Source organism: Bos mutus, chromosome 25 (assembly GCF_027580195.1).
Source record: "Bos mutus isolate GX-2022 chromosome 25, NWIPB_WYAK_1.1, whole genome shotgun sequence".
Taxonomy (NCBI): Eukaryota; Metazoa; Chordata; class Mammalia; order Artiodactyla; family Bovidae; genus Bos; species Bos mutus.
The window spans coordinates 16,777,700-16,804,346 of record NC_091641.1 but is presented as its reverse complement, the minus strand read 5'-3'; the positions used below and the strand labels follow the sequence as shown (position 1 = coordinate 16,804,346).

At 48.6% G+C, this 26,647-nt stretch overlaps 1 protein-coding gene across 1 annotated transcript in view; it reads left to right on the top strand.

Moving 5' to 3' along the window:
• The window catches only part of KATNIP (katanin interacting protein), a 229,622-nt gene that overhangs the window by 128,345 nt on the left and 74,630 nt on the right, over positions 1–26,647 (top strand). Inside the window, exons 9-13 of the mRNA XM_070362218.1 lie at positions 7,056–7,228; positions 8,201–8,269; positions 9,717–9,823; positions 11,800–11,902; positions 17,207–17,422. Coding sequence (XP_070218319.1) covers positions 7,056–7,228; positions 8,201–8,269; positions 9,717–9,823; positions 11,800–11,902; positions 17,207–17,422 — 668 coding nt within the window. The remainder of the gene's footprint in view (positions 1–7,055; positions 7,229–8,200; positions 8,270–9,716; positions 9,824–11,799; positions 11,903–17,206; positions 17,423–26,647) is intronic.

Sequence of the window (26,647 nt, the reverse complement as noted above, 5' to 3'; positions counted from 1 at the left end):
TCATAGCTGCCATGTAGGCATGCATGGCAAGGGCTGTCAGGTCACATGACTTTTCAAGAGAGGCCAGGAATCCCGATTTTCACGTGAATTTCCTCTTTTTTAAAAGAATGTATTTTAACTTAACATCTGTTTCCAATTACAAAAGTCACTCAACACAATCTACAGGCTTGCCTCAGCCACTGGGCTTTGGGTCTATGAGCTGTGCACTAGACCTGTGTGATTCTCAGATGTAATGTTTGCCATTTCATCGGATTCCCGGCTGACCTCAAAGACCACTTGCCTCTGGGAAGGGGCCATTTTGCTAAGACTCTGAATCACTGAGTGACAGCCAGCGGGTGGGGAGAAGCTGCCTGGCTGGAGAGCCAACTGGACAGCCCACGTCTCTCGTCTTCTTTGTGACATGTGCTGCGTTCACGGTAAATCTCCTCAGTTGATACGCTCTTGTTTCCAGAGATGAAAGCCAAGTTCTAGCGAAGCAAGGAGAAAGTGCAGTTCACAGAAGAGGGGTAGTTTTCAACCAGAAAAGAGCAGCTTTGGGATAAATTTAAATGTACCATTTGGCTTTCGCTGGTGGCACTGATCTATTGTGTGAATAAATCCACTGTTCTCCACAGCTGTGATGAGAATAAATCCAGCCTCACATGGGCTCAGGCCGGTGCAGAAACAGCTCACCCAAATGACCAAGGGGAAGTTCCAACGAAGTCAAAAGGCGGCACCCTCATGTGCAATGAGGAGATGCAGTCCACACAGCCCGGCAGCGGGGGTGTGAATCAGGAGGACACGGGCAGTGTGTACACATTTCTGGGCAGCCAGGGTGGGGAGAACTCTGGTAGTGGAGCTGCGGCACTGACCTTCACTGGGAGAAAGGCTGATTTAATTTTTAAAAGCATCTTCTTAGCATAATATGACTCAAAGGGCACAGGCAGGACCCAACAACCATGTTGTCGCGGGAGCGTTCCCTCCCAAATGAAATACACTCAGGGCAGAAGGGTTTGTGCAGGTAAAACTGGACCCTGCGTGAAGAAAATGCCTTCCTGGTTATCCTTTCCCAAGAAAAGGAAAGTGTAAGGCTACAGATAATTGTCTTAGATGCGCCGCTCCACCCCAGCCCCAGGTCACTGAGATGTGAGAGGAGGAGGCTTTTGCCCACGTGGTGGTGGTGGTTTACTCGCTCAGTTGTATCCAACTCTTGCGACCTCTTCGACTGCAGCCTGCCAGGCTTCTCTGTCCATGGAATTTTCCAGGCAAGAACACTGGAGCGGGTTGCCATTTCCTACTCCAGGGGATCTTCCCAACCCAGGGATCGAACCCGGGTCTCCCACATTGCAGGCAGATTCTTTACCTTCTGAGCCACCTGGGAAGTCCCACATAGTGATAGTAAAAAGGCACGGGCCACCACGTAGTGCCGCTTTTTTGACTGACTTTGTAAGTGTTCTAAGCAGGAAATGCAGAAGGAGCTTACGGGAGAATGGATACTTGTGTTATGTATGGCTCAGTCCCTTTGATGTCCACCTGGAAGTATCACAACACTGTTCATTGGCTGTGTGTGTGTGTATGTTCAGTCGCTCAGCCTGGCAGGTTCTTCTGCCCGTGGAATTTTCCAGGCAAGAATACTGGAGTAGGCTGCCATTTCCTATTCCATCATTGGCTATACCTCAGTACAAAATAAAAAGTTTAGTAAGAAAAAGTCACAAACATCCAAAAAGGAAAAAGAAGGAACTTATGAATCGCCCAGGTTCTCCTTATCCTTGTGCTGCCAGAATCTCTCACTGACACTGGGGTTTGTACCCCTAGATCAGAGTGTTGATGTGTTTGTTTAACTGTACACAAGCTCTTCAGCCCTTATTTATGGGGTCTTCTCTAGGATCTGAAGGGACCTTGAATTTCTCAGCTCTGCTTTATTGCAGATGGTGGAGGGAACAATATGTTTTATGGACATTCACAGATACTGAGACTGACGAGGTTCAGAGTTGAAATCACTTTCCACCCATTAATCGCGCTGGGAACCAGGGTGTAGCGTTAAACAGGTAGGCGTGGCCTCCTGGAGTGGCAGGAGGCCTCTAAGGCGTAGGTGGCCCCGGGGTCCCATGAGAGCCCAGCTGAGGCCTCTCCAGCCCTGCTGCCCACCAGACTTCCCCTCGCTCCCCCAGCCCAGCCCCCGTGCCATTCCTCAGTGTGCCAAACCCGCCCACCACAGGGCCTTGGCATCTGCTGCCCCCTTGACCTGGAAGAGCCTCCCCATCTGGGTATTCACAAGGCCCAGCACTTTCAGATCTCCACTCAGATGTCACCTCCCCTGACTGAGGCTCTGAAATAGTTTCCTTCCCCTCCTGTCATCTCCGGCCTTGATTTTCCTCCCAGAACGCGTCACCTACTGCCGGCGTGTCCTGTGCACTGATCCACGTCTGTCTCTGCCCCGTGACTGGGAGGTCTGTGAGGATGGGCTGCGCCTGTTCACCCACGTCTGTACCCCCACCCACCCAGACCAGCATCTCATCTCACAGTGTAGTGACAGTCGAGAGCCTGTGGCATTAATGCCTGTGCCATGTGGGAAACCCGTTTCTGCTTCAGCTCCCCTTGGGGTGAGGGTGCACTGATGCTTCAGGATTCCTCAGTTCCAGCTCCAGAGGAGCCCACGGCCACGCCTTCCTTTCCCCCTCTTTTCCATCCCCCAGCTGCTTCAGGGACCTGCGTGAGGAAGATCCCAGTGGCCTCACCACACCCCCTGGACCCGCCGTGTTTCCATAGCAATGCGGGTCCCCACCTTCATCAGCTCCCTCCAGCTCTCACCTGCTCATCCCTCGAGGGGCAGAGCAGACCGAGTAGCTGATAAGAAAGGAAAACAGTTAAAGCAGCCTTGACCAGGGAGACCGGAATCCCCAGGTCACGTTGCTGGCAGTGCTTACCATCTGTCCCCAGGAGCAGCACTTGAGCCATGGCAAACATCAGAGTCAGAATGACCCACCACTGCTATTGCCCAGGCCAGCCTGCCACCCAAAGGCCCATAAAGGTTCCTTTGGGTGCCCTTGACTTGCCTGGGGGAGTAGCTTGGACTTGCCATGACCTGTATCAGACCAGCCCTTGAGTTCTGTTGGCTTTCATGTTTCCTAAAAACTGGAGTACTTTATGAACAAATACAATTTAGGGTTCAGTTCAGTTGCTCAGTCGTGTCTGACTCTTTGCAACCCCATGGACTGCAGCATGCCAGGCTTACCTGTCCATCACTAACTCCCAGAACTTGCTCAAACTCATGTCCATCGAGTCGGTGATGCCATCCAACCAACTCATCCTCTGTCATTTCATATTCTAGCTTTTCATTTCATATTCTAGCTTTTCATTTCATATTCTAGCTTTTCTTTGGGAAAAAAAAGTTGGCAACACTAGAAGCACAGCACTATCTATCTGGTAGGTGTTGGCTGGAGCTTGGCGGTGGCTCAGCTGTTCCTCCCCCATCTCCCCCACTCTCTCCTTCTTCCCCACCCCCCAAATTCAGTCTCAATTACTCAGTAATTAATAAGTAATTACTTAGTCCCCAGACATTCACCTTGAAAACCCCTCTACGGGATGCCTGGTAGAAATTGGTGTCCCTTCCTTTTAGCTTAGGTTTTCCATCAGCCCAATGGCAACCCACTCCAGTATTCTTGCCTGGAGAATCCCATGGACAGAGGAGCCTGGCGGGCTATAGTCCATGGGGTCACAAAAGAGTCAGGCGTGACTGGACGAGCACGCACGTGCCGCACCTTTTCCGTCAGCCCAGTGTCTGGCTGTCCTGGAAGCCACCCCAGTAGAGCTGCTGTGTGTGTCCTTCCCTCTCCAGCCAAAGCCATTCTTGATGTTGCTACTTGAACTCTCATTTAGATGCAAAATACAACAGAACATAGCAGGAGGGTAAAGGGCTCCAGCTGAATCTTTGATAACCATGGGCGCCTGTTTACTGAGGTCATGGGGATTGAAGGCTGCTGGTTTTTTAACAAGTCTTTGCACCAGGCCAGATATATATATATAGTCCATATAGTCAAAGTATGGTTTTTCCAGTAGTCATGTACTGATGTGAGAGTTGGACCATCAAGAAGACTGAGCACCAAAGAATTGATGCTTTTGAACTGTGGTGCTGGAGAAGACTCTTGAGAGTCCCTTCGACAGCAAGGAGATCAAAGCAGTCAATCCTAAAGGAAATCAACCCTGAATATTCATGAGAAGGACTGATGCTGAAGGTGAAGCTCCAGTACTTTGGCCACCTGATGCAAAGGGCCAACTCATTGGAAAAGGCTCTGATGCTGGGGAAGATTGAAGGCAGGAGGAGAAGGGGATGACAGAGGATGAGATGGTTGAATGGCATCACTGACTCAATGCACCTGAGTTTGAGCAAACTCTGAGAGATGTTGAAGGACTGGGAAGCCTGGTGTGCTGCAGTTCATGGGGTCGCAAAGAGTTGGACAAGACTTAGTGACCGAACAACAACAAAACCCCAGAGGATTCATACATGTTAATTCCCAGTTATTTGGTTATAAACCAACGTTAATGTCAATCCTTGATACTATTGTTTGTTTTTCTGTGGATTTTTTTGTTGTTGTTTTGCCTGTACTGAGTCTTCGTTTCTGCCCATGAGTCTCGGGAAGCAGGGGTTACTCTTCATGGCCGTGCACAGGCTTCCCTCGTTGTGGTGGCTTCTCCTGTTGCAGAGCATGGGCTCTAGGCACGCAGGCTCAGTAGTTGTGGCGCACAGGCTTAGTTACTCCGGTGTGTGGGATCTTCCCAGATCAGGGGTTGAACGTTCCCTGCATTGGCAGGTGGAATCTTAACCACGAGGCCACCAGGGAGGTCAGGAGACTATTGTTAAGTGGTGCCATCCAGTTGCCGATGTTGAATGCATGTCTCCAGCCCAGACCACCCTCCCAAACTTCACACTCATGTGTGTGCAGGCCAACTGGACAGCTCCACCCTGATGCCAATCACATCTCTCGGTTCCAAGCTGCCCTTGCTCTTCTCTTCCAAACCTGCTCCTCCCACAGCCCTCCCCAGCTCAACCAAGAGCAACCCCATCATCCACTTCCTCAGACCAAAGTCTTGGAGTCATCCTTGACTCCTCTCTTTCTGTACCCACCACATCTACTCTGGCCGGAAATCCTGTTGGCTCCATCTGTAACATACACGCAGAAACTGACCACACTCTGTGTCACCCCTCCCCTGCACAGCTGCAGGAGCCTGGCCCCTCTGCTTTCCCCTTCATCTCCCTTCATTCTGGTCTCCACTCAGCACCTAAGTCAGATCAGGTCCCCTGCTCTAGAGCCTTTGACTCCTCAGTTCTCTCAGAGTTATGACCTTACAGTGTCTTCCAAGGCCCTGTGTGACCTGTCCTCCCCACCCCTTCTCAGATCTCTCCCTTCGCACTGGTGTGTGGACCACACTTCCCCAGTGCTCAGCGAGGCCCATCTTGCCATCCTGTACTTTCCATCTCTGTTGCCCTGCTCTGTTTTTATTGTTTTTCCCTATCATCTCCTGGCATGGAACACCCTAGACTATTTATTGTTTCTCCAGCTATTGCCTCCCTCCACAAAGGTGAGACTCTTGGTCTGTCTGGTCACCGCTGTCCCCAGTACTAACAACAGAGCCTGGCAGAGTGGCACTCAATATATATTTGCCTAGAGGATGAAATTCAGTAGGTTAAAGCCTCTTTAAACATCCCAATGGCAACATTTTGAGCAGTTCTGTTTTTAAATAGAGATTAAAAAAAAAAACAAACAGAATCCAAATATGAGTAATTGAGATGTTATCATAAGACACCCCCCATGTTCATTGCCTAACCTAGGCAATAGTCAGTTGATGGCCAATTTCACCTGTGACCCCACCCATTCCCCACCTGATTATGAAGCAAATTCAAGTCGTCATGTTTATCTGTAGATATTTTAGAATGCCTTTTGTTTTTTACAGCTGCATAGTATTCCACTGGGTGAACAAATCACCCAGGGATAGTACCTACGTGCTGGGGCTTCTCTGGTGGCTCAGTGGTAAAGAACCCACTTGGCAGGAGACTTGGGTTTGATCCCTGGGTCAGGAAGACCCCCTTGAGGAGGAAGTGGTAACCCACTCCAGTGTTCTTGCCTGGGAAATCCCATGGACAGAAGGAGCCTGGAAGGCAATAGTCCATGGAGTCGCAAAAGAGTCAGACACAACTTAGTGACTAAACAAGAACAACAGAACATAACATGATGTATTTTTTTTTTAACCAGTCTTGTTGGGTACTTTTTGCATATCACTTTATAAAGTCACTGTTCACTCATTAGAACTTCTACCATCAACTTCAGTTTTGCAATACTTTTTTCCTTCAACTGAAGAGTAGTTTCTTTGTAAATCTTGTTACCCACACAAAAACAAAATAAACTAAAGCACAATGATTCCGAACCACCCGTTCTTCTCCACAATATTAGGGATCATTCTTTATAGGCACTTTGCTAGACGTCTAATTTTTTAACTTTTTATTTCGATTTATTTCGATGTAAAGGCAAACTGCCAGGACAGTACAACCAACACCCCCATCCCCCCAGGTTCACCACTTGCTAACATTTTGCTGCGGTTGCTTTATATTTGCTCTCTCTGTGTGTATTTTTAAATCATTTGAGATTAAATTGTAGACAGCATTCCCCTTTACCCTGAACACTGCAGTATGTATCTCCTAAGGACAGGGGCATTCATCTTCCATCGCTACAGTGTACTTACATGTGACATTCAGGATATCTAGCATTAATACAATACTGTTATCCAAGCCACAGCCTCTACTCGGATTTCTCCACTTGCTACAATTATGTTCTTTAGTGCGATGTCAGCCCACCCAGGATCCACCCCCAGGATCGCTATTGCATTCAGCTGCCGTTTCTGCCCCAGCCCCTTTCATCCGGAGCATCTCTCCAGTTTATCTTTGTCTTTCTTGACCTTTACATTTTTGGAGAGTACAGGCCAGTTGTTTTATAGAATGTTCCTCAGTTTGAGTCTAATCGATTTGGAGCAACCCTCCCAGAATGCAGTCTAAAGCAGAACCCCCTGCTTTCCGCCCCCAGGACCCGGGAGCCGCCGAGAGAGACCCCTATCCGCAACCCGGAAACCAGTGCGTGAGGATGAGGACCGAGAGGAAGATGCCTCGGCTGTGCTGAGAGCCATCCAGGTGGAGAACGAGGCCCTGCAGAGGGCGATCCTCAGCAGAAAGTCTGAGCCCCCCACCAGCCCACCGCAGGTGCGTTCCCTGCAGCGGGAAAGCATGGAGCAGGACTCGGGCTACTCGGGGACCAGGCGGTGTCTGAGCCGTGCTCGCCAAGAGCACGTGGTTAGGAGAGAGAGCTGTGGGGGCGCCCCTGACCTCACACCAATCAGCCTGTCCACTGCCTGATTCTCGCTGACCCATCCAAGTCCCCATTTCCTCCGCCTCCTTTCCATCTTTTGGTCCTAAGTGCCTCCAGTCCTTGCTGATTTCCCTGCAAACCCTGAACACCTTAAACCAGGGTTGTAGACTGGTACATCAGAGCAAGAATGGAGACAACAGCCACCTCTGGCTGCTCTGGAAAGACCCCCTTTCCCAGAGCATAAGCCCTTCCGGCCTCAGCAGTCCTCACCACTCCCTAAAGCCCCGCCCCTGGCCTGCTTCACCTACTTGGGAAGCTCCCCCACCCCTGGCCCTACAGGAGTTTAAGTTGGCGCCCACAGCCTTGGCATTTGAGCAGCAAACAGAAAGATGGGTGATGGGGTGGACTGGGGGGCTTCAGGCATGCCTCGGTGTCCACATCCTTTCTCAGAAGCGTGTTCCCTGACTCACCTGTTGAAACCCTTTGCCTTAACTTGCTCTGCTTGATGCTCACAGTAGTCCTGAGACAGGCAGGACTGGTTTCATGACCCTGTTTTCTAGATATGGCTGATGGCACCCAGGAATCAGAGGGGCTTTCTCAGGGCATGTCTGTCTATGGCAGTGGCTGAGATCTGAGTGCCTACAAGCCTAGAGCCCCATCCACACCACCAGTTGCTCCCCAGGCCCTGTCTCAGGCTACTCTTTGGGGCGATCATCAAGCATCATCTGTTGCCTGTTCTCTTGGCTCAGCCCTATGCCCCCGACATTCGCGTCTGTGATCCCAAGACGGTCTTTGTCTCTGTCGGTGAAGGGGGTGCAGTGGATGGCTTTATTCTGACCTCAGATCATGTGATTCCATCATTCCAGGACACAGAGGGACCACGAGCAAAGTCCTGGACCAGTCTGCTCAGGAGGAGGACCCCTGAGGTCAGTGAAGTCCTGAGAGGAACAACAGAGCGCCGTGCCCAACAGCGCCCGACAGTCTCGAGAGGGCCTCCCTGCCACGGTCCCAGCGGGCCCTCACTGTGCTTCCTGAGCATGCCGGCATTCTGCCCATCTCCCAGCTCGGGAGACCCGGGCTGGAGCGCTTTGCCCATGAGTATGAGCGGAAGCCAGAACTCACCCAGGCCTGCTGACTCCCAGTCCCTTGTTAGGTTTCTATTTTTTTCACAAGATAATACAAAAACAGATCTTAGTATCCCAGATAAATATATATCTGCCTAGTTGGATTAGGCCAATTTTAGCAAAGGTGGCCCCAGGAAAGATGGATTTGAGTTAATAAAACAGCTGGGAATGTCTTTGCTAGTGTGCCCAAGGCTACTCCACGTCCTCAGAATACAGAGGTGGCCGAGACAGACCAGATTAGCCCCTGGCCTCAGGGAGCTTGCAGCCAACGTTGCAATTAAGCCATCCATAACTCGGTGACTTCAGAGAGAGATGACAATAAACAGTGCTAAAGGTCAGGGTGGGAGACTCTGGGATGGTGGCTGCCTCCCACAGGGTGGTCTGAGGAGGCCCCTTGGAAGGCATCCGGTCTAGGCTGAGCCCTGTCTATTAAGAAGGAGTCAGCCAGCAAGAGAATAGCATTCCCTGTGGAAGGAACGGGGAAAGCTTTGAAGTGGGAATGAGCCTAGCCCAATCCGGGAGGGGAGGAACTCCTGGAGGAGAAGAGGGCAGGGGAAGTAGGGGGTGGGCAGTGGGGAACTGGAGAGAGAGCTCATGAAATAGAGTGCTAGGCAGGGCAGCACCCCAGAGCAACACTATGGTTTTCTTTTTGCAACCCTCCTGCTTTTTCTATTATTTCCTGGTCCTCTGAAACTGTTGCCAGTCAATATTTCTGACAGGTTTGCCACACTGCCTACCCTGTGGTCCAGGATTTCTGGATGACCTGACCCCTGATTCACAGAGCTTCCAATGACTACAATTACTTGCAGATAGAGACCAAAGCACATTTTTAGTTCAGATGATAAATGAAAAAGAAGGGGAAAAGGCTTGGAGGATTGAAAATCAAAGGGTCTAATGTTACTGGAATTCTCCACAGAGTCCCATTACTTTGTGGCAAACAGCACAGAGGTTCACTGGAGGTGGGCAAAGGTTTTGATGAGAGAGAAATTTTTCAATAGCTCATTGAAGCTGATCGTTCCCTGGGACTTCCCAGATCATAAGAAACAGAGACCCCATCTTTTGCCGAAGATCGTGTGAGGGTTTTCTAGAAATCTAATCAGCCCAGGGCAGCTGCTGTCACCCTCATTCCAGCTCCTAGTTGCCCGCAACGGGGCTGATGATCTGTGGAGCGTGTCCTTTTGACCATGGCTCTGCTGTAGCTTGGGCCAGGAGGGTCGCCTCAGACATCTGTCTCATGAGCTTTTGCATCCTTCCTCAGCTGCCTCCCATCACCACAGTGACCAGCACGCAGGAGCCAGCCAGGGCAGCAGGGGGAGCCAGAGCCGTCAGTGAAGCCATCGACAGAATTGGCCTTTTGGGGAGCAGGTACTTATCTAAGCGGCTTCAGAACGAAAATAAGCAGCCCATAGTCATGCAGCCATGAGAATCTTATTAACTGAGGTTTTTCTTTGCATTTCCTATATGATTCCAGACCATTTAAAGCTGCTTGCTTAGACTGTATCCCCCCTCCCCCTCCCTTCAGCCCAGAAGCATGAAATTGACTTGATTGCTTTCAGACCCGTCTCTTGGCTTGTTGGGTTTGGTTCAGCCAGTGTAAAACTTCAATCTTCTCCGAGCTTTCCAGGGAAGCAGCCCACACAGCAGGCAGTGACCCAAAGCAGTGCCCTTTGAACCTTCTTTTCTCTATTCAGAGTTCGTTCAAACTCTGCTTTCTAGTCCCTTCACACGTAGCTTCAGTGATCGGCACTGTCAGATTTTATTATCAAAATAAAGGCTTTCCTCTAGTCTTCGGGCCACATCAATCTTCAGAAAGATGCACCAGCCGGAGCCAGTAGGTTCAAGAATGCACTCATACCCCGCCGCACTCTGCAGGCTGCCGTGGAGAGTGGGCGCATGCTAGGCTGTGCAGTGCTGAGGGGCGAGAGCAGCTGGAGTCCAGCCTGCGTGGTGGTCGCTAAGCTGAGGCTCTGGCCTGGGGCTGCATCAGCCCTGAAAGATGGGGGCTTTTTCTTTGCATGAAGGAGGAGTTTCCTGGCCAAGCTTCGTACTCTCCAGATCTATGTCCACCCAGAGGCAGTTTGCCTTAGATAATTTCTAGAAAAATTCTGAATAGGCTAAAGGCACCGCTAGCCATTCCTCCAGGAGTCTGCAGACCCCAGATCGGAAACCACGCTGTGAACCCCTGTGACCATAAATCAGAACTTGAAGTTTCCTCTAGGAGCGAAAGGGCTGAGCCATGAGGATGTATCACATCAGATACAGTTTTATTTACAAGTGCTTCTTTCTTTGTCCTCAAGATCCTTTGTGCTTCAGGGTCTTGGGGATTCTCAGCCTTAAACAGCACAAGTAGGGTGTGTTTGCAGACGACCCTCTTCTGGGTTTGAAATGCTGTGTCCTCAGAAACTAGAGGTGCTGAGCAGGTCAGGAATTGGCAAACTTTTTCAGTAAAGGAGAGGAGGGCAGATTGGGCTAAGGGAACCGAAGTTGCTTAGACAAGAGGTCATGAAAGAGTTGCTCAGTCGTGTCCGACTCTTGGTGACCCCATGGGCTGTAGCCCATCAGGCTCCTCTGTCCATGGAATTCTCCAGACAAGAATACTGCAGTGGGTAGCCATTCCCTTCTCCAGGGGATCTTCCCAACCCAGGAGTTGAACCCAGATCTCCTGCATTGCAGGCAGGTTCTTTACCATCTGAGCTACCAGGGAAGCCCCTTTCAGTAAAGGGCCAGATAACAAATCCTTTAGGCTTTCCACTCTTTGTTTTGTTTTCCGTTTAACACCATAAAACCATTCTTAGCTTTCAGGCCACATAGAAGCGGGCCGTGGGCTGCGTTTGATCCGCAGGCTGTACTGTGTGGACCCTGCTCTAGACTCTTGGGGCCGCACTGCGTCTTCATTGTGGCACACAGTGTTCCTCTAGTTCCGGAACGGGGGCTTCGTTGCCCTGCTAAGGGCATCTTAGTGGGATCTTAGTTTCCTGATCAGGGATCGAACCCGAGTCCCCCATATTGGAACGTGGATGCTTAACCACTGGATGACCAGGGACATCTCCCCATCTAGACTTGTACAGGTTAAAAGTTTGCTTGAGAAGATCAGCTGACTCTGGCCCCAGGTGGTTTCTCTTGCTTGGCCCTTCTTTCGGGGCTAATTGTACAGTTATTTATAAAGGGAGAAAAGCAGCCCACGTGTGCCTTTGATCTCTCTGCTGGGTGTGAGTATTTTCTTCTCAAATTGTTACTTCTCTCTGAAATGGAAAAGTAAGCGTGGTACCCTTAATGGGAATACTGTCTATTGTGTTATCATTTATTACTACTTGTTTGCTAAAACAAAAATCACATTTCAGACAACAGCAGAAGCTTCTGAAAGTCCTCCAGGCCATTGAAAGTGACTCCGCCCGTCTCGGCTGGGTTGTTTCACCCACGGAGGAGCAAGTGCTGGACCCAGAGGTGAGAACCTTGACTTGCGAGGCTTTCCCAGGGCATTCTCATCTTGCCTGCAGGCTGAGGGAAGAAGGGCCCCTCAGGACGGTCGTTTCTATCCTGTGGGAACTGCTCTGACAGCGGTAAACTTGCATCTTTCTGCCCAGGTCTCCATCCCCCCTCCCCAGCACTCAGACATCCATGTAATGAAGCACAGAGTTTCAGCGGACAGAAGTCTGTCCACCCAGGAGGAAATATAAGCAGCCTGTCTAATAGAAAAATATCCAACATCACTGATAATCAAGAAATAAAAATTAGGGCAACCTTAACATTCCATTGATATCTGAGTTAAATCATTTTTGATGATCACCTCTAGCACTGGCAAGGCTACAGTAAAACTGACCATCCTACTCTGCTGGCAGCAACAGAAATAAGGGTGGAAAGCTTTTGAAAAGCAGAAAGGACAGACTTAGGCAAAGCCCTAGAAATATTTATGTCTTCCAGCCTGACAAGCCTACTTCTTTACCCTAAAGAAACCACTCAACAGAAATTAATAAATATATAGGCACAAAAATGTCTCTTCGAAAAGTATTGAAAGTAGGTGGAAGTGAGAGGGAAAAAAAACACAGAAATAACATATATGTCTCACAATAATACAGTTAATCAGAAAAGTATGATATATGGGCACCATGCAGTTGTGTAAAAGGATGGACATTTCATTATGGAGGTTATGCAGATAGAAAATGTTAAGGACATAAAATTAACTGCAAAAGGTAATGTTCATCTTCATGAAGTCCAATATTATTGAGTCACGGAGTCCGATATTATTATAGCAAGTGGGCAAAGATATGGCTGGCCGAGTGGTTCGATGGAGCTGAGACATGAAGAGTGAAAGGGCAAGAGAGCATCAGGATGGAGGAATAACAGGTGATGCTTTTCTCTTTTTTGGTCAAATGGTTTGTGTCCAACACATCCTCTCCCCACTTCCTATACCCAAGCCTTTCTTATAACTGTTTGGTACAGCAGTCACTCACCTTGTGATTGGCCGATGGAGACTTAACAGGAAGTCCTCCCAAAGGCACACGTAAAGCTCATATGACATCAGAAGGAGCCCTGCTGCAACCTAGACTGGAGTTCTGGCTTGGAGTCTTTACCATCATTTAGAGGTCGTGTGACCCTAGACAAGCCTCTTAAGCTGTCTGGTCCTGGGAGTGGATGGCTGTCCACTTGGGGAAATAATCCACAGCCCGAGGGGCCGCTGTGTGGCTACAACAGGAAAGGTCTTTGAGGGCAAGTGGCTTGGTGCCTGGCACCAAGGCAAGGGGGAACCAGGAAATATGCCTTCTAGAAAAATCTACGGAAAGCAAAGCTAGTGGCAGCCCACTCCCGTACTCTTGCCTGGAAAATCCCACGGACGGAGGAGCCTGGTGGGCTGCAGTCCATGGGGTCACTAGGAGTCAGACACAACTGAGCGACTTCACTTTCACTTTCCACTTTCCACTTTCATGCATTGGAGAAGGAAATGGCAACCCACTCCAGTGTTCTTGCCTGGAGAATCCCAGGGAAGGCGGAGCCTGATGGGCTGCCGTCTATGGGGTCGCACAGAGTCGGACACGACTGAAGCGACTTAGCAGCAGCAGCAGCAGCAGCAGCATTCTCCCTGTATGATGTAGTTGCTTTCTTAGCTATAAAGATCCTAAGTGTGGTGAAACCTCAGTCATATTAAAAAGAACCTAGATGGGACTTCCCTGGTGATACATTGATAAGAATCCACCTGCCAAGGCAGGGGACATGGGTTCGCTCCCCAGTCAGGGAAGATTCTGCATGCTGAGGAGCAGCAAAGCCCAAGTGCCGAAAATACCGAGCCAGTGGCCTAGAGCCTGAGAGCCACAACTACTGAATCCGAGTGCTGCAACTACTGAAGCCCTCGTGCCCCAAGCCTGCGCTCCCGAATAAGAGAAGCCACCTCAGTGAGAAGCCCGTGCAATGCAATAAAGAGTAGCTCCTGCTCATTGCAACTAGAGAAAGCCTGCACACAGCAACGAAGACCCGGGACAACCAAAAATTAATTAATAAAAAAAAAAAAACTTGGATGGATCAAGTCTCCTTATATTATAGGAGACAAGAAACCCAGGGCAAACTGACTTACACAACAAAGAGAAGAAAAATGAGAGATTTCTTTGTAGTGAATGTCATAGTCGGGCTCAGGTAGGGCTTGATCCAGAAGCTTACACAGTGTCTGCACCATGTCAGCTGAATCTCTGAGCCCCATCCCCACCTCGGTGCCCAGTCCCAGCTCTGCTCCCTCCCTATGATCTCTCAACAGTGATTCCCATTTCTCCCCCTTATACCCTGAGACCCCACAGTCAGGAGAACTGAGCGGTTTCTCCACACACAGATCTGAGACCAGGTCACATGCCCATCACTGACTCCCTCTCTCCAGGTGGTCCAGGCATCAGGACATCCTGATCGACTGGACCAGTTCAGCTCCTCCTTGGGGTAGGAAAGCATCTTTCTCCTTGTTATCTCACGGCTCAGAAAAGAGAAGGGGCAACTTTGACAAAAGAAAAGCAGGTGGTCTTGGTGAAAGAGGGGCAGTGATACCAGGGTCCAGAAGCTTCCCAGCCAGTGTTCGCCTCACACCCCCTCCCTCCTAAATCGAGCAGGACTCAGCATTAGGTTGCAGCACCGACAACTTGGGACACTTCCTTAGTTAACAGACCCTTCAGCTTCTTCATTTAGAAACGCTGCTGAGGGCATTCACACTTTTAGATTGCACGGGGCGTGAGATCCAGCAGCCCCTCCTGGGGGCAGCTCGCCTCCCATCTGGCCTCCCCGCGACGGCCCACAGCCGAGGTGACCAGTGCCACTTCTTCACGCCTCCCACGGGGCTTACCTGGCAGCGGATGCGCCTCCCAAGCATAGTTGATTAACCTCCCGAACCTCACGCCTTGAGCCGGGCCAGTGGAATTTTATCACCTTCCTGCCAGCCTGGGACTCAGGCCCAAGGCAACAGAGGGCTTGGCCCTGGCTCCACATGGGCCCGTGGCAGAGAAGGAGGAAGCCGTGGGGTCTGCTAATAAAAACAGGCCCTACGTTCCCTCCGGGAGCGGGGAGCTGACCTCCCTCCCTCCGCATCCCCGGCCCATCGCCTGGCAATCAAGGCTCATCCAAACGCACGCTGAGAGCGCTAGCACGTCTCGCTGGCTATTAATTAAAAAAAATAAGTAGGGAACAGTTGCTGTTCATTTGCTCAGCTTCCTGCTCACAGGACCGTCGCAGATTACAGTGCTAATTAAGAGAGGGCATGTGCATGTGGGGAAGGCACCATTTTCTGAGCGGCTGATCCGTGGAGACCAGCCCTGCGGTCGGGGCGACAAGGGGCCTCAGGAAGCCGTTCCACGGCATGGCCATTGATTGATGGTGTTCACGCCCTCCCAGACCAGACAGCCTGCCCGAGAAGGAGGTGGGCATTAAAATCAGTGAAGGAGAGACATGGGCAGAAATGGCCACTTACAGAGGGCATACAGGTCGGGACTGCTGACCCGGCCTTCTCGGGGCATTCACACGTGCTTAGTCACTCAGTCGTGTCCGACTCTTTGCGACTCTTTGGACTGTAGCCTGCCAGGCTCCTCTGTCCATGGGATTTTTCAGGCAAGAATACTGGAGTGGGTTGCCATGCCCTCCTCCAGGGGATCTTCCCAACCCAGGAACTGAACCCGAATCTCCTGGGTCTGCTGCGTTGCAGGCTGTTTCTTTACCCACTGAGCCACGCATGTATCCTGATTAATCTCCAGGATAGGATTGTCAGATTGATGGTGTCATCTCCTGGCCCCCATCCAGGCAGAGGGATGTCAACTGACCTGCCCAGCGTCCTGTGTTATCTACTGCAGTGGTCCCCAGCCCTTTTGGCACCAGGGATCGATTTCGTGAAAGATAGTTTTTCCACGGACCGGGGGTGAGGGGATGGTTTCGGGATGATTCAAGCATATTACAGTTATTGTGTGCTTTTATCCCCCTAATCTACCATGCTGCTGCTGATCTGACAGGTGGCACTGGTCCTCGCCCCGGAAGTCGGGGACCCCTGATCTACTGTATTACATAGGCTGTCTAGGCTGCCACAACCACGTGCCATAGTCTGGGGGCTTAAACAACGGAGACTGCTTTTCTCACCAATCCAGGAACAAGGTGTTGGCAGGCAGGCTTTCTTCTGAGGCCCGTCCTTGGCTTGCACATGGCCACCTTCTCATTGTGTCCCCACATGGCCTTTTCTCCGTGCTTGCCCATCCCTGGTGTCTCTCTTGGTATCCGAATGTCCCCTTCTTGGAAGGACATCAGTCAGAGTGGGTTAGGCCCACCCTAACAGCCTTATTGTGTCTTAATTACCTCTTTCTAGGCCCTATCCGCTTCTGACCAATTAGGGTTTGGGCTTCAGTATCTGAATTCTCAGTGTGGGGGGGCGGGGTGGAGGTGACACAGTTTAGTCCCTACTGAAGTGAAAGTCGCTCAGTGGTGTCCAACTCTTTTCAACCCCATGGACTATACAGTCCATGAAATTCTCCAGGCCAGATATCTGCCCAATTCAGCAGAAGTTGTGATGTGCCTACAGGACCTGAACCCTTGGTCATGGGTGAGAAAAGTGCATATTCAGAAAGAATCTGATGCCTTTAAACATTTTAAAATTTTATTTTATTATTGCTTATTTATTTTTGGCTGCGCTGAGTCTTCCTCGCTGCTCCCGGGCTTTCTCTAATTGCGGTGAGTGGGGGCTACCCTCCAGTTGCTGTGTGTGGTGATTTCTCTCGTTGCAGAGCACTGGCTCAGTAGTTGGGGCTCACAGGTTTAGTTGCTCTGTATGTGGGATCCTCCTAGACCAGTGATCAAACCCGTGTGCCCTTCACTGGCAGGTGGATTCTTAACTGCTGGACCATGAGAGACATCCCTTTAAACATTTTTTGTTATTTGTGGACTCTTACAGAAAATACTAAGTGCCAGGGTTCACTGATAACTTTTTTTTTTGGCCGCACTGAGTGGCTTGCGGAATCTTAGTTCCTTGACCAGGGATGGAACCTGCGCCCCAGCAGGGAAAGAAGAGAGTCCTAACCACTGGACCGCCAGGGAGTCCCCACAGTAACTATGTTTTAAATGCCTTACAAATATGAACTCATTAAATCTCCATGGTAACCATCTGTAATGGGTGCTTCTCTTATCCTCGTGGTACAGATGGGGAAACCAAGGCACCGAGAGCCTAAATACCTTGTCACTTCACGGTCGAGCTGGATTCCTCCTGTCCTGTTTTCATCCACTGGCATTACGTTTCTTCTTGTTAAGGACAAATCGGGACCGAAAGCGGAAGAGATCAAAGATGCCATCTACGTGACCATGGAAATCCTGTCCAACTGGGGCAACACGTCGTGGGTGGGCCTCACGGAAGTTGAGTTCTTCGACCTGAACAACACAAAGCTCTACGTGTCGCCCCATGACGTGGATATCCGGAACACAGACATGCCGGGGGACCTGGGCCACTTGGTCAACAGGAACTTAGCTGTAAGTGGAGGTGGTCCTGAGTGAGCCTTGGCCTCATGCTTTAACGCATTTTTTTCTGTCCAGGATAAGTCCACGGTGAGGGTGTGGGTGTGGGGAGGGGAAGGATGTTGTGATTGTCTCAGCCATTCATTTGGGCAGAGTGGGGAGGAGCCTGGGAACAAGGTACAGGCAGAGCCTCCAAATGGTACCCCCCACTCCCTGAGCGCTTTTTCAGATCCCTGCTCAATGGGGGTTTCTTTGGGGGTTTGGGGGACAAAGAGGAGCCAATTCACCCCGTTTTATCTACCTTTGCGGTTTACCACAGTCATCACCACCAAACACGGGACCTGGGGAAGGGGAGTGTCATTGAGGTCCTAGTTTTGTAGACGAAAAAACTAAGACTTGGACAAGGGCATTGACTTGGTCAAGGTCACAGAGCTGGAAGGTGCGGGAGGGGCAAACCCTGCAGCCTGGCCCAGGGCCCATGTTCCCCCTCCGGGCCCTGCTTTCCTGGGACACAAAACACACCTAGAAAACATGGAACATTGCTTCCTTTCAAATATCTAAAAGTTAAAGAAAGAAAAGCTCTGGCACTTTCTCTTCCTGCCACTTGCAAGCTGGACACAGGAGACTGAAGTAAGCTGAGACAGACTGCCCAGCACTGACATCTGTACTGTGCTGTGGGCTTCAGCGTCTGTCACCTTGACCTCTGGGAGGGGCCTGGGACACGGGACCAGAGGTTGCCTCTGGGTCATGGAACGGGCCGAACAAGGGACAGGGCGATAGGAAGGCTTTCTCTGAGATGCTTTTTTGTACCTTTTTAATTTCCTGCCCTGTACATATATTTTCTATTGCAAAGAACAAATTATTAGTTTTTTTCAAACATTTTATGTATTTATTTATTTTTGGCTGTGCCGAGTCTTCGTTGCTGTGCTCAGGCTTTCTCTAGTTGTGGCCAGCGAGGCTACATTTCGTTGCGGGGCACGGACTTCTCACTGCGGTGGCTTCCCTTGTTGCAGAGCGCAGGCTCTAGGCTCTTGGGCTTCAGCAGTTGCGGCGCCCGGGCTCCAGAGCGCGGGCTCAGTAGTTCTGGTGCGTGGGGTTACTTAGCCCTGTGGGATGTGGGGTCTTCCCAGACCGGGAATCAAACCCGGGTCCACTGCATCAGCAGGCAAATTCTTATCCACTGCGCCACCAGGGAAGTCGAAATCATTAATTTTTTTAAAAGAATTGAAAATGAAAACGGTTGTCACAGTTGTAGTTCTTGCCTTATGCCAGGCACAGTGCTAAGTATGTCGTATGTATAATCTTATTTAAACATAACAGTGCACAGACCCGAGAAGCAGAAAGGCCTGGCTCCAAGCTTAATCACGTACCGCTTCATGACCACCAGTAACTTACCTAACATCTACTTGGTTTTCTCATCTGTGAAACGGGATCATAGTGGCACTTACCTTGACACAATTGTAAGGATCAATGTAAATATAAAGAACTTGGCACCATGCCTCCGAAAGAGCTCTGAAACACCAGCTGTTGCTGTGTTCATTGTTACCAGTCGTAGTAGTAGTAATACAGTGAATGCTAAGTCGCTTCACTTGTGTCTGACTCTTTGCAATGCCATGGACTGTAACCTGCCAGGCTCCTCTGTCCATGGGGTTCTCCAGGCAAGAATACTGGAGTGGGTTGCCATGCCTTCCTCCAGGGGATTTTCCCAACCCAGGGATCAAACCCATGTCTCTTTTGTCTCCTGCATTGGCAGGCGAGTTCTTTACCGCTAATGCCACCTCTGTGAAGCAAATATTAATCCCATTTAAAGAAAAAGAAGCCAGAAAGGAGGGCTTTGAAATCCCCAGTTCTAGATATCCAGGTTCTGGTCTTGACTCTGTGGCCTTGGGCATCTTACCTTCCTTCTCTGAGAGTCAGCTTTTTCCCTCCTCCTGTAGAATGGGAGTAGGAGACCTGGATAATCTATGTGATTCTTATTTTGCCAGCAAAAGACCCTGAGTCTGGCTCGCTTTAGCAAATTTTTGGAAAGAAAATGTGTTGCAAGCCTTTTGCATAGCTGGCATATTCACTGAGACTCAGGCCAGAATCGGACAGGCCCCATGGGAAACTTGGGGATTCTGGGTAACATCCAGGGATACCTAAACACCGGAAGTTTGGTCATTTTTTTGGTGGGAGGCTGCCCTGTTTGTTGGTTGATTGGTTGCTTAAATGGTTTGTTATTTTGTCTTTCTGCTGGGGTTATCCAGTCCCAGGAGAGGAAGGCTGATGGACCAACCTGACTAGGAGGCTCAGGCACCTTGGTGCCAGTTCCACTAAGATGCCCCAGTGGGGCAGGGAGGGAATCCTCCCTGAAGAAATTCATGGCTGTTACTGAAAGAAAGGCAGTGTAGATGTGAGATAGCCAAGAAACACCGCCTGTCCACAGGGCTGGACAGAGCGGTCTGAGCCCTCTTAAAGATCAGCTATGTGACCTTGAAGGAAACAGGCCCCCCGTGGGCCACGACCACTTGGATGCTCTGGCCTTGCATTCCCTGCTCTTCCTGCTTCAAGTCTGTGGACTCCCGCATGTGCCGCTGGGGCTTGGACTGGCCCTCGCCAAACCTCTCCGGTCCCCCTTGTGCACAAGGCTGCGAGTGGCGTTTTGGAAGTCTGCTGTACAGAACAGAGCACACCAGGGGCGATAAAAAGCATCATTGGATTTGATGGGGACCAATTCTGATGATTACTCTCCCCTTTCCTCTGCTTAGCAGAGGCTGACGAGCTTTGCCTTGTCATAGCAGTGAGGACTTTAGCCCAGGGTTTTGGTGGGGTTTTTTGTTTTCTGTTTAGTTTTGGGCCTTGAGGCTGGGACATGAGACAGTTGTCTCACCTTAAGCTGCTGAATCTCCAGGCCCAGCTGTGGGTGGGCTGCATTCCTCCTGCCATTCTGGTCTGGGGTCTCTCTGATAGTCATCCTGTGTGTCAGGTCCAGGGCCACCAGAGCACACCACCTCTCAGAACCATCACGTTCACTGGGCCTCGGACATCCCTTGCTGAATTTCACTTTGGGATGGCTCTCCCCATTTGGTAAATGGGAAAACCAAGTCTCCAGGAAGACTAGTGACTCCCCCAGGCCACACTTCTGTGGAGTGGCTGGGCTCAGCTGGAAGCTGAACAGATGGTACAGCAGAGTCTGGGTTTGAAAGAGAAGTTACTTCAGTGGATGTGATTGGGGGACACGTCGGGGGTGTGAGTGCCCCATGTTTGGTGCAAACCCTCCTCCCTGCCCTGCCTGCCCCGTCTCTCTCATCGGCCTCCCCCCAGGCTCACGGCTTCAAGATGACTCCAAATTTATACACCCAGCCCTGTCTGCTTCTCTGAGTTCCTGACTCAAATGTCAGTTTCCACTCCATGTCTCGGACCTCAGAGATCTAAAACCTAAGTTTCAATTCCCCTGCCCAAGGCCACATCTCTTCCTTCTCCAGCAGTCTTTTGCTTAGAAAATGGCATTCTCTTCTGCTCAGCTGCCAAGCTCACCCCTTCTTTGATTGCCCCACGCCCCCCTCCCCTTCAAGCACATCAACCCGTCCTATTGATTCCTCCTCCAACTCGGAGCCTGGACTTGGCCCCTTCTCTCCCTTTCCATCGGCTCCTCCCAAGTCCCTCTCACTGGAGCATTAAACGGCCGCCGCTCTCGTTCCTTTCTTCCATTCTTGCCCCATCCACTCCACTTTCCACCCTGTACCCAAAGGGAGCCTTTACAAATGTCACCTCCCCTGATTAAACCTCTGCCGTGACTTTCTGGGAGAAATGGGATGCCTCCCTGGGATCTGGGAGGCTGTCTGTAAACACGCCTCCAGCTCCTCTCTGCCTGCTGCACCCACCAGGCTCCAGAAGCCACAGGGTTCCCTTCTGCTCCTCTGATCTGCCAAGCTCGTTCTCACCCCTGTGTTCGGCCCTTGCTGCCTCCTCTGCCCAGAGCATGCCTCCTTCAGATGTTCACATGGCTCCTTCCTTTCTCCTCACTCAGATATCAGCCCAGCTATCACTTTCTCAGTAAGACCTGCCCTGACCCTACAAACTGGAGGAGTTCTGTTCCCTCTCCACCACAGTCTCGATCACATCAGCCTTTCTCATTTTCTTCAGAGCAGTTCTAGCTCTAAAAAATGATCCTGTTTGCTTGTTTCTGATCTGACTCCTCTCATCAACCTGTAAGTTCTTGTCTGTCCTATTCACACTATATTTCCAGCACATAAAGCAATACATTTTTGAAGTTTTTTGTAAAAAAATAATTATAGCCTCACAGAAAATCGTAAAAAAAAAAAGGTGCAGAAAAGAGAATGACAAAGCCAAAAGATGTTTTATTTGAAAGAATCAATAAAATGAGTAAACCTCAATTGAGTGAAGAAAGGGGGAAAATATTCAAACTACTAAAATCAGAAATGAAAAGGGGGCCATTACTACCAAACTTACAGAAATAGAAGGGAATTTTTTATTCCCTTTTATTACGGGAATATTATGAACAATTTTATGCCAACAAGTTAGATATCCCAGATGAAATGGACAGATTCCTAGAAAGACATGAATTACCAAAACTGACTCAAGAAGGAAGAAAAAATCTGATTAGACCTATAGCAAGAAAAGAGACTGAATTAGTAATCAATAAAAAAAGAAAGAAGAAAAGCCCAGGACCAGATGGCTTCACGGGTGAATCTTACCAAATATTTAAAGAATTAACACCAGTCCTTCACACACTGTCCTAAAAGAGGAAAAACTCATTTTCCAAGGCCACGATTACCCTGAAGCCAGAACCAGACAAAGCCATCAGAAGAAAATTACAGACCTATCTTGGCCCTTATGAATATAGATGTAAAAATCCTTAATAAAACATTAGCAAATCAAATCTAGTAGTGTATAAAAAGATTTATGTATCAAGACCTAGTGGAATTCATTCCAAGAATGCAAAGCTTTCAACAAACGAAAATCAGCCGGTTGAATATGACATGTTAACACAATAAAGGGGGAAATAATCACATGGCGTCTTAATAGACACAGAAGAGGCATTTGATAAAATTCAACATTCTTTAATGATAAAAACATCAACAAACCAAGAACAGAAGGAAAGATCCTCAATCTGATAAAGGGTATCTGTGAAAATCCATGGCTAACATCATACTGAGTGGTGAAAGACTAAAAGTTTACCCCTAAGGTCAGAAATGGGTCAAGGATGCCTACTTTCACTCCTCCTATTCAACACTGTTCTGGAGATTCTACTCAAGAAAGTTAAGCTAGAAAAGTCTGGAAACAAAGAAATAAACCATATTTGCAGGTGATATGATCTTATTAAAAATCGTAAAGGATCAAGAAAATCTGAGAGTCTGCAGAAATTACTGATAAAGCTAAAAGCAAGTTCAGCAAGTTTAAAGGATAAAAGGTCAATATACAAAAATCAGTTGTATTTCTCTACACTAGCAATGAGCTATCCAAAAAGGGAATTAAGAAAATTCTTAAAATTCTTATTATGTAGAATAGCATCAAAAAGAATAAAATACTTAAGGATAAACTTCATCTAAGAAATGAAAGACTTGTACATTGAAAAGTATCAAATATTGTTGACAGAATTTAAAGACGACCCAAATAATGAAAGATGGGAATATATCTGTGTTCACGGATTGGAAGACTTAATACTATTGATATGGCAATGCTCCCAAATGATCTATAGATTCAATGTAATCCTATCAAAATTCCAACTGCTTTTTTTTTTTGGTGGAAATTGACAAGCTCGTAAAGTGTTTATGGAAGTTCAAAGAATACAGAATAGCCCTCAAGAGTGTTGGGAAAAAACAAAGTTGGAAGACTCACACTTCCCAATTTCAAAATTTACTGCCAAGTCACAGTAATTAAGACTTTGTGGTCTGGCTTAAGTATAGACATATAGATCAATGGAATACAACTGAGACTGCAGAAATAGATGCATACATCTATCGTCAATTGTTCTTTAACAAGGATGCCAATCCCATTCGATGAGGAAAGAATAGTTTTGTCTCAACAAATGGCATCAGGACAACTGGGTTTCCACATGCAAAAGAATTAAGTTGGACTCTTCCCTCACACCATCTACAAAAGCTAACTCAATGGATCAAAGACCTTGAAACTTTTATAGTTTTAAGGCCATAAAACTCTCTGATGAAAACATAGGTACAAATCTTCGTAGCTTGGAATTTTTCAATGGAGTTTTAGGTACGACACCCAAAGCATAAACAACAAAAGAAAAAAATAGAAAAGACCTCATCAAAATTTTAAAACATTTTTGCTTTGAGGGACATTATCAAGAAAGTGAAAGAACCTACAGAAAAGGGAGAAACTGTTTGCAGATCATATATCTGAGAAGAGCCTTCTATCCAGAATATATAAAGAACTCAGACTCAACAGCAAAAAGACAAGCAGCCCAATGAAAAAAGGCCGAAGTACTTTGAATAGATATTTCTCAAAAGATTTACAAATGGCCAACAAACACATGAAAAGATGCTCAACATCATTAGTCATTCAGTTCAGTTCAGTTCAGTCACTCAGTCATGTCCGACTCTTTGCAACCCCATGGACTGCTGCATGCCAGGCTTTCCTGTCCATCACCAACTCCCAGAGCTTGTTCAAACTCATGTCCATCGAGTCGGTGATGCCATCCAACCATTTCATCCTCTGCCATCCCCTTCTCCTCCTGCCTTCAATCTTTCCCTCATTCGTTATTAGGGAAATGCAAAGCAAAACTACAAAGACATACTTCATACCCATTAGGATGGATGCTATACTTAAAAAAAAAAAGAAATAACAAGTATTGTAAACATAAGGAAAAATTGGAATCATCATACCTTGTTGTTGGGAATGTAAAAGGAAAATGGCACACCCATTGTGCAAAACAGTTTGGCAGTTTCTCAAAACATTAAATGTAGGGACTTCCCTGGTGGGCCAGTGGCTGAGACTCTGCACTCCCAGTGCAGGGGCTAGGGTTCCATCCCTGGTCAGGAGAACTAGACCCCACATGCTGTAACTAAGATCCAACATAGCCAAATAAATAAATAAATATTTTTTTTTTAATTAAATGAACAGTTACCATGTGACCAAGCATTTCCACTTCTAGGTATATATCGAAGAAAATTAAAAACATATATTCACACAAAAACTTGTAGACAAATGTTCATAGCAGTGTTATTCATAATGACCAAAAGGTGGAAACAACCCTGACGGCCATCAAATGATGCACGGATTAACGTCTGTGGTCTGTCCATACAATGGAATATTATTCGGTCGTAAACAGGAGCAAAGTCCTGAATAAACTTGGATAAACTAGAAAGCATCATGCTGAATCACCAGGCAGCGTCATGCGGAAAGATGAAAGTCGGACATAAAAGACCATATATATTGTATGACAGCATTTATATGAAATGTCCAGAATAGGCAGATCTGGAGAGACAACAGGTAGTCTCGTGGGTACCAGGGACAGGGGAAATGTAGGAATGGGGAGTGACTGCTAAAGGGTACGGGGTTTCTCGGAGGGGCAATAAAAGTATGCTGGAAAAAGATAGTGGTGATGGTTGGACAACCTCATGAATACACTAGAAAACCACTGACTTGTTCACTTTAAAGTGGTGGTTTTTTGTATGTGAATTTTATCCCCCTTTCTTTTGACCACACTCTGTGGCATGTGCCCCCTGCAGTGGAAGCGTGGAGTCTTAGCCACTGGGCTGCCAGAGCAATCCCTGAATTTTTAATAAAGTATAGAGAGGTTCCATGTGCCTTTGTCTTGCTTCCCCAGTGGTCACATCCCCACAGTACATCATCAAAACTAGGACACTGACATTAGTATAACAAGCAGACCTTCGTACACCTGTTTGTGCAAGTGTGTGCGTACACGTTCTTTTCAGTTTTGTCACATGTACATTTGTGTAACCACCACCACACAGCAAGATACAGAAGAGTTCCATCAACTCAAAGGAATTCCCTCATGGGACCCTTTCTAACCATCCCACCTGCTCCCTGTCCCTAACATGCTGCTACTGCTGCTAAGTCACTTCAGTCGTGTCCGACTCTGTGTGACCCCAGAGACGGCAGCCCATCAGGCTCCCCTGTCCCTGGGATTCTCCAGGCAAGAACACTGGAGTGGGTTGCCATTTCCTTCTCCAATGCATGAAAGTGAAAAGTGAAAGTGAAGTCGCTCAGTCATGTCTGACTCTTAGCGACCCCATGGACTGCAGCCTACCAGGCTTCTCCGTCCATGGGATTTTCCAGGCAAGAATACTGGAGTGGGGTGCCATTGGGCAGCCATCAATCTGTTCTCTATAATTTTTGTCATCTCAAGAATGTCATAGGGACCTCCCTGGCAGTCCCATGGTTAAGATTCCATGCTTCCAGTGCAGGGGATGTGGGTTCAGTCCCTGGTTGGGGAACTAAGATCCCTCATGCCACACTGCACAGCAACCACCCCCGCCAAATGCCATATGCATGGGATCATACTGTATGTAACCTTTCTGAGACTGACTTTTCCCACTCAGGATAATGCCCTTGGGGCTCCCCTGGTGGCTCAGACGGTAAAGAATCTGCCTGCAATTCAGAAGACACGGGTTTGATCCCTGGGTGGGACAGATCCCTTGGAGAAGGGAATGGCTGCCCACTCCAGTATTCTTGCCTAGAGAATCCCATGGACAGAGGAGCCTGGCGGGCTGCATTCCATGGGGTCTCAAAGAGTCAGATATGACTGAGCAACTAACAACATAATGCCATTGACACCCATCCAAATTGTTGCATCAGTAGTCCGTTCCCTTCTTTAAAAAATGTATTTTTTTTTTGGCTGTGCTGGGTCTTTGCTGCTGCACAGGCTTGCTCTAGTTGTGGCAGGCGGGGGTTACTCTCTAATTGTGGCGCTCAGGCTCCTCACTATGGTGGCGTCTCTTGGGGCAGACCCTGGGCTCTCGGACACGTGGCCTTAGTTGACCCGCACATGAGGGCTCTTCCCGGACCAGGGATAGAACCTGTGGTGCCCTGCATCGGCAGACGAATTCTTTTTTTTCTTCAAATAACCTGTTTATTTTATTTGGAGTCTTCTGGGTAGTATTTTTAAATTTTATTTTTTAATTGAAGGATAATTGCTTTACAGAATTTTGTTGTTTTCTGTCAAACCTCAACCTGAATCAGTCATGCTAAGTTGCTTCAGTCGTGTCCAACCCTGTGTGACCCCATAGACGGCAGCCCACCAGGCTCCTCTGT